At 35.0% G+C, this 16,216-nt stretch overlaps 1 protein-coding gene across 1 annotated transcript; it reads left to right on the top strand.

The window, feature by feature from the left end:
- Positions 1-235: 235 nt before the first annotated feature.
- LOC137400711 (uncharacterized) lies at positions 236-15,499 on the top strand. The gene is made up of 9 exons (XM_068087045.1): positions 236-250; positions 901-1,025; positions 1,123-1,148; positions 5,234-5,341; positions 6,245-6,365; positions 8,641-8,838; positions 10,314-10,386; positions 11,796-11,894; positions 14,345-15,499. The coding sequence occupies exons 1-9, from the start codon at positions 236-238 to the stop codon at positions 14,576-14,578; spliced, it is 999 nt and encodes a 332-aa protein (XP_067943146.1). The 3' UTR covers positions 14,579-15,499.
- Positions 15,500-16,216: the final 717 nt, after the last annotated feature.

Here is a 16,216-nt window from a genome sequence, read left to right as displayed (position 1 = left end):
CTGCATTGGTCGAGAGGAGTCCAAGACCCTTGACCTAGCTGCAGAGGAAGAGTCCTTGGGAAGCGAAGGAGATGATAAAGTATTTGGGATAAAAGGAAAGTTGTAGTTTTAATTTTAGAAGTTTGTAACTTGATTGGAAATGATAATATATGAAATTAGGATCTTCTGAGGTAGCCTTTTTCTAGGAGAGGGGGCATGCGTGTAATCGTGTTTTGAGGTCTTATGTAGCCTAACGATGTCTAAGGCAATGGTGAGACGCTAGAACTAGAAGTCAAGGTAAGTGATGCTTTCGTCATGGTATTAAAGCTATCGGATTAACAGTATAGGATTCACATCTTTATTAGCTTCTCGGTGCTATGACATATAAGCTATACGGCAACTCACAGATGGGATCATTCTACAGTGCCGTATCAAGGTATGTACCTGCACGTTATTTAACACGTCTTATCCCTTTTACTACACAGTTTTCTCCTGTTCCCACGCCTCCCCCCTCTCTCGCATTCCATCAAATTAATTACTTTCAACTCTGCGTTCACCATTCATACAATTCATTCAGCACAACCAAACAATTAACATCAATAAACTAACAAGATTTATAACTCAATAGTTTGTTAAATAAGCAATTCTTTAAATTTGTAAGTAGATGAATAACACAAATATTTTGTCTTAGTTACATAAAGCAAGTCGGAGACGATAGTGTAAAACTATTTAATTTATAATAGTTATTTTCTAATATCTTATAATGTCTATAATATCAATGATATACAGCCCTTCCCCATATCATTGATATTATAGACGGGGGGCTGTATATCATTGATAATATGTATTTTAGGTGTGACCAAAAGCGTAATTTTCGTTAAAGCAAATTGCCTGCTCGGTTTCTTCTGAATGTCATTCTAGGATTTATCTGCAACGGCATTTAGTGGGTTGGTAAAAATAGCAAACAACTTCAAGTTCAGATGGGGGCTGAACTTGAAGTTGTCTCTGTTGAAGTTTGTCTCCGTTCTTCAACTGGACAAACACCAGTAAGCGTAATTCAAGCTTTTGAAATTGAAGCGTTCAATATTGTAACTTACCAGGTAACTACAAAAGGTATTCCTAAGGACGCTCGACTACTTGTAGCTGTTCCGCTTCGGCTTTTTTGTCGGGTAAGCCATAATTTTCGCTAACTTGTTGTAGATACAGTTTGTTTCGAACGTAAAATATGAAGCATACACGACAACATTTTTTATGTGGAACATGTAAACTGGCAATTTTTAAACAAAACATGAGGGTGGAGTTGTAGCGTAAAAAGTATATATCCCTATTAATGATTTAATTATCTTATTTATTTGGTGCGCAAAACATTTTTGGTGTTGTGTTAGTATTACATATCTGCTGCATTTCTATAGGTTTTTTGCTACTTCATTTTTGTTTTATATAGCTGGAGTGAGCAACATTAATTGTGGGTGTTTTTGACGCAAATGCGTTGAAAGCAGTTTAGTAGATCTGCGATAACACCACTCGTCTTCATTTTAACAAGAAGTTTTAATCGAGGGTTCTCTCTACATTTTATTTAATAAGAAAAACATTTTTAAATTGCAATTTGGTAGAACAATTTGCTTTTGAAAGGCCAATCAAACATAGTCCACTATTTTAATTTTGATTACGTTTCTTCTATCATTTATATAGTACAGATTCTAAATCTGGCTGTCTTGAGCAATGACGGACATGGGAGAGTTTTTAAAGTTATGTTTTGAATTGGTATTTAAATTTTTTAATGTTTGTATAGTCATTGGAACTGATCTAGGCTCTTATAAAGCAATGTTTTCGCCATGCTTGTCAAATTGGTGATTATGCCTATTACTTAACACAATACCCAGAATAGAAACAGAAATTGATATTTCATAACTATCTGTTATTCAAGAAGTTCTCTTATCTCCTTTGTGTTTGTTTGGCCAACTAAAAACCTTAACAGTATAACGTGTAAAAGTTTGCACTGCTATAGCCTTAGTTTCTAGTTTAGTATTTTCAGCTTGGTGGATAGCACTCATATCTCTCAAATGTTGTGCTTATAGCAAATATCATATGTTAATCAATAATTTCTGAAGCTGTTTTTTCAGAGGATAAATTATTGGTGTAGATCAAAAGCAGCTAATTTTTCAATCCATCCTTGTTGCACACCTGCAAGAACTCAATCAAAATAATTGAAGAAAGAAAATAATAAAAGGAAATGAAATATGTTTTATATTATCATCTCTGACTTGATTGATGTAATTATAAGATTTGACAAAAAATTTGTTTAATTTATTCGCTCATAAATTTAAAGAATTATTTATTTAAAAAACTTTCAAATTATAATTGTTTGTAAATTTATTGTTGTTAATTGTTAGGATGTGCTCAGTGAATTGTATGGGTGGCACACGTAGAGTTGAAATTAATTAATTTGATAGAATGAGAGAGATGGGTCTGGGAGGTGGTAGCATGGAAAAAGGCTATGTAGCATTACTGCAGGCGTTCAATCAATTGGGTGTAGTTAAATAATTTGGATAATAGTTTTTTAAAGTGCTCCTAAGGTGTTTTTGTCTTTATAATCTAGTTAACTGTTATTTTTAACCTTGAGGGTGTATTAGATCAAAGATGATCATTATGATAGAGTTCTAACATCATTAGGATGTTAGAAACAAATTAACATTATTTCGGTAGCGATACTAAAATAATTTTGGTTTTGAAAAGTTTTCTCGCTCTCCTCAGTTGGATCTGATAGAAAGTTGTTTAGTCAGTTTCAATCCGGAAGAATTTTTTCGAGAGTTTGCAAGCTGCGAGACTTTTTGTACAAAAATCGACATGGTGTCCAAATAAGTCATGATATGTGGATCAATTATAAGATCAAATAACCGTGATGATGCTGTCAAAGAAAATGCTATATATCTGAAAATTTCTAAGTTATATAATGATAATCTATCAAATGCTGCAAATATATATTCATGAACAAGTGATATAAATCAACCATACTTATGTTACATGCAGAAACAAAAATTAACGTTTTTAAACAAAATATTGGCATCATTTACTTGGATAGCTGAGTTCTGATTGTTGCTTTCGATAATACGAACATTTTCTGCTTGTCCAATACCTTCCACAATGTCTTCTGACTTCAACTCTTCTTCTGCCCTGCTAAACTAGTCGGTATTAGCGTCCAAACAATTTTGTGACAAAGCAAAACTTTTACACGTTGCATTTAGCACAATTCCGAAGCGTAAATGTTTTGCTTGCTAAACGTTACCTTTGGCTTAAAACTAGTCATTCATCTACCATCGTAAGTATAAGCTGTTTTTATATACATATACTTTGAAGTATCAAGACCGCATTAAACTAGGAACTGCTATTAGCCTGAGACAGCAATTATTTCTATGGTGTTGCTATCAAGGTTATAACGAAACAAAGCGAAAAGCTTTGGAGTTTGACAACGAGAGAATTGATTGTTATTGATGTAAACGATTCACTATTAATACAATTTTGTGGGTGCTATTCTACTGATCACTTGATATTATGGGTTTATAAAGATCAAAGTGGCGGTCAAACGAAGGTGGTGGTCAAATAGAGGGTGGCGGTCTATTTTTCAACTTTTTTCTCATAGCGGCATTCAAATTGAGGAGGCATTTAATTAGAGATTTTACGGTATAGGGGTTTTTCTCTGAGGCACATTTAAATACTAGATATATTCATGTACAGAACTATTCATATACCATGTTTTTGATGAAGCTCACTTGTACAAATGAAATATGTAAAGTAATTATGTAAGCTTGACAATAGGTTCTTTGTGCTCGTTTTGAATCTATTAAATCTTGTTGTTTACTTTTCATAGATGTTGATTATGTAATGGTACAATTCAATTCCTTGAGGTCATGTGAATTTTTAATTGCTATGCTGAGATTGAGGGCATCACAATGTTTATGTCAGCTGGTATGTTCTCAGGCATGTTTAGAGTTTTGGTTGCTGCAAAAATTGGTCTTCGTACTCGCAGTATCTGCAAACGTTGTACGTGGTATATTAACTATAGGCAATAAAAATATGACTAAAATAAAGTACTAGCTAAAAGTTGATAATAACAAAATACTGACTTCTGACAAGACCTGCTCTCCAGTAGTGAGAGCATGTCGCTGTTTATCATTAGGAATGTGACACACCTGCAAGCTACATTTTAGCAGTTGAAGGTGGATTCTAATGAAGGAAGAACAAGGAAGGCATGCTGGTACAAGTTCTTACATCGCGTATGGTATAGCGGCATGCCAAATATTCTAATGCTGTCAAGCTGTGTTTAAACCTATCAATTTGCAAACAGATTTTTTGTGGCTTATGTCTGAACAATTTTATTAGAGTTATCAGCCCAATTTTTCTGTTCACATCAGGATGAGTTTGGACCAAGAATGGTCGAGATAACTTTAGCAGATATACTTTTAGTAAATCAAAATTAATATTTTGTAAACTGTTTCTTATGATGTTTCTCATGAACGTTTTTAGCAAGTTTACCAATTATTTTGCACTATCCAGCTCATCACTAGTAATGGATGACTATAGGGAGGGAGATCTTTTATATATTTTATATCACTTTATAGACAATAATCTTTTGCTAACATCGTCTCAGCTCATTACTGATAATGGATGACTATAGGGAGGGAGATCTTTTATATATTTTATATCACTTCATAGACAATACTCTTTTGCTAACATCGTCTCAGCTCATCACTAGTAATGGATGACTATAGAGAGGGAGATCTTTTATATATTTTATATCACTTTATAGACAATACTCTTTTGCTAACATCGTCTCAGCTCATCACTAATATTGGATGACTATAGGGAGGAAGATCTGTTATATATTTTATATCACTTGATAGGCAATACTCTTTTGCTAACATCGTCTCAGCTCATCACTAATATTGGATGACTATAGGGAGGGAGATCTTTTATATATTTTATATCACTTCATAGACAATCATCTTTTGCTAACATCGTCTCAGCTCATCACTAATAAAAATCACAAAAACTAACTAGAACTGTATTAAGTCTCTGTGTCCAGTGCTGGCTAGTGTGGCTATTTATTACAAGTTTGGGTTTAGATATGTGCTTTATGAAGTATCGGCTCAGTTGCTTTTAGCGACGCTGAAGATCAAAGTTTGTTTAATAGTGCCAAGTCCCAAATTTTAATAATATACAAATATGTGCTGTAGTTTTGTTTAAATTGTTTTAGCGTTACAAATACCTCGATTTGTTGTGAAGATGATGGTGCAGTGGTTCAACACAGGCTTTGATGTACCGCATCTCTGGCTGCAGAACTTCTCTTCCAGTTCATGGACAGGTGAGTGATTGTTCTTTAACTATTTCATTACAATTATTGCCTTTTTAATGCGTTGGAGTGTCCTAGAACTGTCTTAGATTTTTGATAAACTTATTTTTATATCAGTTTTTGCCAATGTTATTTTAACTGTTGCATTGACATTATAAATTATTTATAAATACTGCTGAATTTTAACAGTCCGTTTATAGCCATATGAAATAATTATTTTCTGTAATATTTTGAGGTAAACACGTTTTGTCATTTCGTTAGTTTCACTTTGTTGTCATAGAAAAAAATTTGGTTGCGTTTTTATCGGACAGTCGAAAAATAGTTGTTTAATATTTCTGACCACCAAATGTAATTTGCAAATATATGACTTCTATAGTTTTTCTTAGAGAAGCTACTAAAGTATGTTGTGAACCAATACCAACATAGCATGACCAACATCAACATGGCATCATGTTAGGAGAAAGTAATTCTGTGGTAAGATTGTCAACTGGACTTAGGTGGCACAATCATCTATCTACAGCACTGCTTTCATATTTTTTGGTTTTTCTCAAAGAATGAGCAGTTTTGGCATAAATTGTAATTAGTAAGTCATGCAGCGGTCAAAGTTGTTGGTCTTTTTTGTGGTGTTTTTTGATACTATTTTATATTTATTTTTGACAAATTCATCAAATTTATTTAACTTTTATCTCATGAACATGTGAATCACGCATTGCCTGACTAGACACGCTGATCATCTTATTCTAATTGAAAGCATTAACAACGCGAATAGCCTACCTTGGCCACTCAAATATTCCTGGGGTTCTGCACCTAAAGTCAGGTATCATCGGAGTTTTAAGTAGCTTTAAAAAGTAGTAGGTTAAATTAAAAAATAGTGTTCGTAAGTTACAAAGCTGAAAATGGTAGCACTATTTGTAGGTCTGGCTATCTTGTGTGCTGCAGTTGTGGGAGTCTGTCTTGTCAAATACCTTGTTTCCACGTTCTTATTTGTGTTCAACAATGAAAAAGCAATGCGAGAAAGGAAGCTGAAGTACTCCGTGTATGTACAATTAAACCACTAGTTAATTCTTTCTATCAACCTTGATTACAAGTGTCTTTATACTTTGGTCGATTTAGTTAAGTTTTGTAGAAAGTTGCTAGATGAGTTTACTGTACCGTAATGAACTAGTAACATCATATAATAGGGACTCTCTCTAACTTCATACATGCTCAATGCGTTAATCTGGCTCTAAAGTTGCTAGATGAGTTTACTGTACCGTAATGAACTAGTAACATCATATAATAGGGACTCTCTCTAACTTCATACATGCTCAATGCGTTAATCTGGCTCTAAAGTTGCTAGATGAGTTTACTGTACCGTAATGAACTAGTAACATCATATAATAGGGACTCTCTCTAACTTCATACATGCTCAATGCGTTAATCTGGCTCTAAAGCATTTGAAATTCAAAATAATAAAGAATGTGTACCTCTTTTACATCGACCGAATTAAACTTTTTATATTTTTATGTTAAAAGAGATTTAGTATCACCTTATGATGAGGTGAGTATTAATGTTATTATTACTGTCACTGCTAGTCATGATAATTGGACGATTACATAGTTTATATTAATTATGTATCGCCGCCAATTTGTTTTGTTATCATCAACCAACAGAAAGGTTAAAGGATTACCTTTTTTGACCGCCTCTGTATGTTTTAAATATACCTACCGCAATCTCACTGACATTTACAAATCTTCTCTAAATTCATTCACTCATTTGGCAGTTGATCTGGAAATTCCTCATTAATGCACCTAAGTTGTTTTGAAGTAACATCCAATGCGTCATATATATAATGTGTCAACCAGAAAGGAAATTGCAGTTGTTTTTTGTTTCCTCCGCGAAATTAAATACTGGAGTCGATGCAAATGTTTCTGACCATTTTTTGATAAAATTTTGTGTTTGATCTGTTTAAGTAAAGTAATGTGTTTTGAGCATTTTTTATAAAAGGTTAAATTCAAATCATCATTTAGCCATTTGGGGTCAATAAAAAGAAACCACCCGGAGCCGCAACCCATTTTGACATGATGTATATGTGTGTATATATGTGTGTATATATGTACATACTACAAGTATGACATGTATAAAGACTGATGTTTATATACATTTATATACATGTACATAATATACATTTATTTACATTTGAGTTTTATTTCTGCTTGTAACCAAAAAGCTTTACATTTAGTTGATGCTTGATTTCATACAAAACGCCCGGTGTCTATTTTATTTCTTGTATTTAAGAAATCAAAATTCAAACTTACCCCACCGAACTACCCACCAAACTTACCACAGTCACCTGTTCTCCTTTTATTTATAAGATAAAATCCAAACATATCCAAATATGGCAAAATATCCATTGGCATTACATGAACAATTCAAAGCAAAACATGTGTGTTCAGATTCTGTATTCCATTGTACATGTATGTACAGGTATATGCAGTCAGTTATTTTTAGAAATTTTTTGGTTGGTAGATACATCTAGCGTTTACCTTTCAGGTGGGGATCAGAAGGTCAGTAAATCATGTTGGTAGTTTGCTGGATAAATGCCGGTGTCCAGATAGGTGAGGAAGGCCAGGCATTCAAGTGTCACACATCAAATTGGCACATATTTATGGCAATAAAAAAAATTAAAAGACGTTTTATTTCAAAAGTTCACCATCCTCTTTAAATACAAATTTATAATTTAAACTAACATAGTAGAATAAAATTTAGTGTTAATAAAATACTTTTTATCTATTTTTCAAAGTTCCAAGAAACCAAAATCGTAAGGAAGAAACAGCCACTCATGATTCTAGAGCCAGGTTTACCGACCTCCATCTTATTCATACAGTTTGTTGGTGTCAATGGAGTCTCACACGCTTTACATTAGCCACTGTTTTACTGGAATAAGATAGTTGTACCCTTTTTGAAGTTACACCTGGTCTGTATCATATTAAAAATGTCTCTCCGCACTGAAATACATCTTCTATTGAAACTAATATTCATTCTTCGTCACACCAGAATTTGGCTCAACTAACACGGAGATAGCTAAATAAGTCCTACAATGTCCTAGCAGATTGTAAATCAATGCAAATACTCCAATCAGTAATGAAAGAATATTTATTAAACTGCAATTCTTCTGGTACTTTGTAACCGTCTATCAAGGTCTTACCCTGTTCAATAATGGTATATCGGCAATAGCTTTGGTGTCACAAAAACATCCCTGAGAAAGATAAATGAAGATAGATATCTCTGGAGTTCTTATCAGCTTCATCTCACCTTCACATTTCTTTCAGAGGTATGAGGATAATGTGCCACGCTCTAGCTAGCTTAGGCACTCTGCTCGACGTGGCTGCCAGCTATTTGCTCATGCTAGCAATAATGCTTTACAATGTCTGGATGTGCCTGGTGGTGGTTCTCGCCAGTGGTTTCCTATTCTTCTTCACTTCATGGAGTCACGGATATATTTACAGCCATCTCTACTCCCATCTACAGTATGTTCTGATCGCAGATGCTTGGGCTCCTTCATTACTTGTTTTGGCAATAATACATTAATTGTTGTGGTACAGATATGTGGAAAGTCAGCAGTGTCAGTTGATCCACAGTATCAAATTCACACTAATGCGCAGTTACAGTACACATGTAGTTTCAAATTTTGAAGAATGTGCGTTTGCAGTACGCATGAATCACTTGCTTTCAGGTAATACTTCAAATGGAAGTAAATGCATAGTAGATGGGCAGTAGTAGTAGTAGATCGGCAGTAGTAGTAGATCAGCAGCAGTAGTAGTAGTAGTAGTAGATCGGCAGTAGTAGTAGTAGTAGATTGGCAGTAGTAATAGTAGTAGATCAGCAGTGGTAGTATCAAATGGAAGTAAATGCGTAGTAGATCGGCAGTAGTAGTAGATGGGCAGTAGTAGTAGTAGATCGGCAGTAGGCAATTTGCAAGAGTTCAGTCTCAGTAGCAGTAAATATCTACTGCATATTAGATAGTTGCAATACACGGCAAAATAGCTGCGTACTGCACTATAATGATGCAGTGCAGTTCTAATGCCTCACCACCCTGTCGTCCAGCATTTGTATAACCAACCAGATTTAGTATTTTTGGGCGTGAGGTAGACGCTCCTTTCACGTAAACTTCCTTTTACATAAATTCCACTAATGTAAAGAATTCATGTAAAATTTTGCTTTGCATCATGTAAGAAATTTTGTGCAGTTTGTCAAATCCGTCAAGTCGATGCAAATTCTCAAATTCAATTTGAACACCAAGTAGCTAGCTTTGAAAATATTATTTTCTCTCAGGCCGTAATTGGAAATAAAGCGATTTATAGGGATATCTATAATTCTATATCTATAATTATATATATACATGCTAGTACTCTGTTAATCTAGTTTTTTTTCATGAGAGATCGTCGTGTGTCGATCATCGTGTGTCGATCGTCGTGTGTCGATCGTCAGGTGTCGACCGTCAGGTGTCGATCGTCAAGTGTCGATCGTCAGGTGTCGATCGTCAGGTGTCGATCGTCAGGAATGAATTATTTAAGCTGAAGGGGGTATACTGTATTGTTATTGGTGCGTAGATTCGTAGGCACAGCCTATGACAGAATGTCGACCTTTTTGCAGCTGATGGCATACATTATAAGCCTCCAAATATTATAAATGTAAGTAACATTTATAATATTTGGAGGTTAGTTTTGCCTAAGACCAATTCATGTCATAAAAGCTGTTATTACGATGAAAAACATGATTGATTCTAGTTTTCCTTCTCATATTTAGGCTAAGAAGCTATCGTAGCTTTTAGAGTTGTCCGCAGTTCTTTGTCAGTTGTATAACTAGTAGACATATAGTGATTCTAATAATGCCTTTTGTACAGCTTGCCGTATGAATGCAATGAGTACATTATTAAACACATTGTGGCCTATTCATTGCATATATTCAATAATATATTCATGACTGCCTGTTGGTGTTGTAGCTCTAGCGGAGATGAGATGGTAAGCTCAGAGGGCTCTGCTGCCAATGCTGCCAACAGTCAACCTATTGACCTGGTTTGTCCTGTTTTATTGTTAGCTTTTTAAGGCTTCTTCTATGGTTAGTGTGGCATTGCTTTCCTTTCACTGCAAGTATTTTCTTTGCAGTTTTGGTTTGACTAACAAGCATGAATAGCTGTAGATATACGTTTAAAAACTCTTTTTTATCAAATTCCCATTTTATTTAGATACATGTTGTGTTCAGTCTGCGACATTTTGGCTTAGAGATTTTGGCGTAAGACTTTTTGGCGGGAGACTTTTTAGCACTGCTATTATTACACCAAAGGAATGATCTATGCTTAGGTGCAGTAAATAAATAACACCATTATAATAACAAGAAAATTAAAAAACTTTCTTTTATGAAACTTCACACATAATACCTTTGTCTTCAAAATTCATAAAAATGAGCTGAAATTTATCAATTGATTAGAAATCAAATTAGTGTGCTAAATCCCGTAGGTATTGTAAAGGTTGCCATATACCGTAATCAGACACAATGTTCTATTTCTCTAACTCTATTTATTTTTCTATGCACAGTAAAACTGCGTGAGCTGCTTGCGTGGATTCTTCTCAACAAGAATTTTTATGTTCACATCATTGAAGGATCTCATGAACTACATCTGTCAAATACGTAAATACAACCGCTGTGTACAAATTTTTCTCTTCCACTTTTACTCGGAATTTAATCATGACTCACAACAAAAGAGGGATAAATTTTGAACTTTCAACCTGCACCAAAAAGTCCTGCTCCAGAAATCATCATGCCACAAAGTCCCGCAACAGCACATCTGTACCAAAAGTCACATTCCGTGTTGCAATGTATTATCGGATAATCGCTAAATCACCAACTCAGTAATCCAAAGCCATTGTCAAACCAGTTCATTTTTTCTGCCTGTCAAAGTCTCTATTAGTTATGATTGTGGTTTTCTATTTGCATAATAAACTTAGCATATTTCAAAAAGGGTCTCGATGATCATCAATTTTAAATGTGTTTTCGTGGTTTGAACATCACAAGGTAAGAAACTGTGCCAAGTATGAAAGCTGAATTTAATTTAATTAAATGAAAGCTGTTTGCTTTCGTTTAATTAAATTCTTGTCATATATCACATGATTTAAAAGTTAATTTTTGTCATATCACATGATTGATAGGGTTTGAAGCATTCTGATTTAGTAAACACCTACATGTACATGTAGGTGTTAAGTTTACTGTTTTAATAGACCCTATTGTAAAGTTTTAGTTTTACAGATTTAAACTAAGTTTACAGTTGACCTTGCTAATCCTTAATACTCTGTGAAGCATAATCTCAAAAACTCTAAAGGTAAAAGAGGATTGCTTCGGATCCCTTCCCAATTCTTTCTAACTTGAGGTGAGCTGCCGTTACTTTTTGCTCTGTAACTTGTATGCGGTTTTATATTGATTATTATAGCCTGCTGACCATGAAAATGAGAAGCGGAGGAGTGTGGAGACTGGTCAGTTGATAACAATGTCAAGCTTTCAGCAAAATCAGATGGAAGAAGAATGTGAGGTGTGTTGGGTCGAGCTGTTTCTTTTTGGTATTATACCAGAATGGTTCGAGTCTCGCGTATAATTCAGATAAATAGGTAGATAATTCTTGCATATAACTTAGATAGGTAGATAAGTCTTGCATATACATGTAACTTAGATAGGTAGGTAAGTCTCGCATATAATTTAGATAGATAGGTAGATAAGTCTCACGTATAATTCAGATAGATAGGTGGATAAGTCTCACGTATAATTTAGATAAGTAGATATGTCACGCGTATAATGTAGATAGATAGGCAGATAAGTCTCACGTATAATTTAGATAGATAGGTAGATGAGTCTCACGTATAGTTTCGATAGATAGGTAGATAAGTCTCACGTATAGTTTCGATAGATAGGTAGATAAGTCTCACGTATAATTCAGATAGATAGGTAGATAAGTCTCACGTATAATTCAGATAGGTAGATAAGTCTCACGTATAATTCAGATAGATAGGTAGATAAGTCTCACGTATAATTCAGATAGATAGGTAGATAAGGTCTCACATATAATTTAGATAGATAGGTTGGTCGATATGTTCAGCTGATCTTATTGACCCACCAGTCCTTCATTTCAGACCTTTTTAACAACTATCATATTATTTATCTGTAAGAATGGGTGTGTTTAGCTTACCTCTATCAATCATTTGGTACCTCCCTATAGTCTAGCATTTACAGTTCATGGTCCTTTAGCAGCCATTGCTGTGTGGTGGATCGAATGGTGAACCTTATGTTACATCTTATGGTGGGTCATATGGTGAATCTTATGGTGGGTCATATGGTGAATCTTATGGTGGGTCATATGGTGAATCTTATGGTGGGTCATATGGTGAATCTTATGGTGGGTCATATGGTGAATCTTATGGTGGGTCATATGGTGAATCTTATGGTGGGTCATGTGGTGGATTTTATGGTGGATCTTATGGTGGGTCATATAGTGGATATTATGGTGGGCCATATGGTGGATTTTATGATGGGTCATTCGGTAGATCTTATAGTAGATCCTATTGTGGGTCATATAGTGGATCTTATGGTGGGTCGTATGGTCGGTCATCTGGTGGATTATATTGTGGATCATTTGATGGGTCATATGATGCATCCTGATCAATCCATTAAATCTTTTAGTCCCTTTTACAATTCTAAAATTGACAAAAGAAGCTTTGTTATAAAAATGCAATGATTATGAGAGGATATTCCTCTGACAATTGGTCAGTTTTGCTAACTGTAGATTTTTAAATAGTCAGATATTTTTTCAGTTGATCATTGTCGATGTTATTTTGCCAACCCTGTTTATAGTTTAGCGTGCAGTTCATAAATTGTTGTCCACAATCTGTAATATATTGTCTATAATCTTGTAATCTATATTTCATAGTCTACTGGTTAAAGCTATACTCCCAAATTCAGCAAATTCTAGTTAGCCAATATAATTTTGTTGCGATCTTTTCCAGCAATTTTATTCAAATCTTCCCAGAGACTTAGAGATGAAATATTGACATGAGAAGGCTTCGTAGGTAAAGTTTTAACGCCAGAAGGCATTGTGGGTAAAGTTTTGACATCATAAGGCATTATGGGTAGTTTTGACATTAGAAGTCATCGTAGGTAAAGTTTTGCTGTGTTGGACAGTGTAGGTAGCTCTTTGTTATGTTAGGCAATGTTACAAATTTTTTTAGAGCTTTTACTGATAATTCAGCTAAAATAGTACACGTATAGTATGGTACAACATGTGTATATAGTATACATGAGAGAGTAATATATGGTTATACCTACAATAGGGTATAATATAATATTAATAGCTGTAGTAATCACAAATGAAATCTACAGTACAACACTCACTCAAGCTCATGTATTGCTCACGAATTATCGCAAGAGTTGTCTATCGGTCAATGTCGTCATTCTTCAGGCAGATATGGTCACATCAGACGATCGTCTCAACCCCAGGAGTAGTCTGGACGATCATCTGGACCCCAGGTGTAGTCTGGACAATCATCTGGACCCCAGGTGTAGTCTGGACAATCATCTGGACCCCAGGTGTAGTCTGGACAATCGTCTAGACCCCAGGTGTAGTCTGGACAATTGTCTGGACCCCAGGTGTAGTCTGGACAATCATCTAGACCCCAGGTGTAGTCTGGACAATCATCTGGACCCCAGGTGTAGTCTGGACAATCGTCTGGACACCAGGTGTAGTCTGGACAATCGTCTGGACTCCAGGTGTAGTCTGGACAATCGTCTGAACTCCAGGTGTAGTCTGGACAATAAAAAGTCCAAAGAAGCGGCGTTAGACTAGCTGAATAAAGGGCAAACTAAAGTGTAAATCACAATTTATAGCACAAAATAACCACACAGAAATTCATAGCAAGTACTAAATAGCGATTCTTTCAAGTAATTTTAGTGTTTTATATGACATATTGGATGATAGTTATTTCTTGTTTTTAGACTTCTGCTGATGCAGCGACTCTGTTAGTAAGACCAGATTTATTAGCACAGGAAAGCGAAATAAGTGTGCGGTGTAAGGGACGATCAAATAGCGACCCTCTCTTAGATAAATATCCCGTACTCAGGTTTCACAACAACGATTTGAAGGACACGACGCCCATTCCAGGAAGGAAGTCGACAGCTCTGGAGTTTGATGAGCTGGACCAGCTGATCAAGGAGCTAAGTGAAGCTTAGACTGAGAACTCGTTGAGTGCTTTCTACTCCCTCAGCGTTAAGTAGTTTAACCGCAATTAATATATATTTACTTATGTTATTTGAAAAGCAAGGTTAAATGCGCTTAGTATTGCTATTACGGATCTTAAGCTATAAATTTTTTACTACATAGTTCGACTCTAGTCCAAAGTCTTTTGGGTCTATTAGAGTGTAAACCTGTCTTTTTAGTTTGCATAGTAATAGGGAGAGAACATTTAATTGCCATGTTATAACTTACTGCTGTTTAACATGCCAGGCCGGCCATTAGCATTAGTTGATAATATTTTATGAATCGCTTTCTGAGGCTAAGGAAACAATATTTATCTCTCAGTAGCCAGAACTAGTGAGCAATCAAAATCTCATATGGATTTTTCATTTCCTTATAAAAATTTACTATTTTGTCTAGCCAACTGTGACAGTTGAACATTCTAGTATTATAAGAATCATGGACCAATGCTGATGTTCTGCAAGATCTGATACAGATATTTATTTATATTTTGTTTAATTTTTTTAAAAGTTTTACTATTTACATGATCGATTTGTGATATTATGCAGTCATATTTAATTATATGCTCTATTCGCCTTGCTCATTAGATCTTGCTTGCATAGCTTCCATGCCCGCTAATTGTCAAGCATTATAATTTTTTATAGAGGCAGTTTCTAGTACACTCTTAACTCTCATGGACTTAGAGATTTCTTGGGGCCGGAAACAATGTTATCGTTGGAAAGTCTGTTCTTAGCACTTGTCTTTATTCGTAAAAACAAATTTTGAAAGATACAGAAAGTTCCAATCTGTCTTAGCAAGCTTGCTTTGTCTTCCTCTATAAATACATGGTCTTAGTACTGCTAAATTTATTTGTTTTATTCAAAATAGATTTTTATCTTTTGTGATAAAGAAGTCAATCAGCTTCAGTTTTACTGCAATTGCTAGTAGAAGCTTGTAATATAATATATTGTATATCGCTACCTGTCTCACTTTATCTCTGATTAATGCGGTGGGATTGACCCCCTCCTCTTGAATCACATTTGAAGTCAGTCTACATATCAACTAATACACATGTATTCGGACACTATGGCATTGCACATAGAGTTAAAGATAAGCATAAGATAGCATAAGATACAGAGTGCACTGTCACAACTTTGTCTTCACCGATAAGCTTCATTTCTACCATTTGAAGCGTTAATAAGTGAGGGTAAGACTGAATTATGTTGGGAACAAGAAACCTATCACATCCATTTAGTGCAGATCATCAGAGGAAGATAATGACTGGAAATGTTTGCAACTGTTTTGTGGGGTGTCAACAGAACATTGTATACCCGATATAATATGTATTATCAATTATTTGGGCTTTGTAATTCAAAATGGTAAGTTGCGTTGCCACCCTGGCGACCATTTAGACTTGATCATTAAAAAAGAGTCTCACGATGTCTGTAAGTGTAGGCACCCTTTGTGTTACATGGATGACTGCCAACACTGGCGTTCATTTCTCTGCAATCATCTGCTATAATTCTCAGGTCAGAAACTGCTGTTTAACAGACAAGTGTTTGTTACCAAGAGCGTCACATACTTTACCATGTATGAGTGACATTACAGTGAACAGTGGGATGCTCTGAGATGCT

Source organism: Watersipora subatra, chromosome 7, assembly GCF_963576615.1.
Source record: "Watersipora subatra chromosome 7, tzWatSuba1.1, whole genome shotgun sequence".
Classification (NCBI taxonomy): domain Eukaryota; kingdom Metazoa; phylum Bryozoa; class Gymnolaemata; order Cheilostomatida; family Watersiporidae; genus Watersipora; species Watersipora subatra.
The sequence above is the reverse complement of the archived record's forward strand: the minus strand, read 5'-3'. Positions and strand labels throughout refer to the sequence as shown.

What these genes read in the sequence shown, in the direction of transcription:
- LOC137400711 (XM_068087045.1), top strand. An exon ending in CGCTTCGGCTTTTTTGTCGG is followed by an intron (nt 1,149 to 5,233) that starts GTAAGCCATAAT and finishes AAATTGTTTTAG; the next exon opens with CGTTACAAATACCTCGATTT. An exon ending in AGGAAGCTGAAGTACTCCGT is followed by an intron (nt 6,366 to 8,640) that starts GTATGTACAATT and finishes CATTTCTTTCAG; the next exon opens with AGGTATGAGGATAATGTGCC.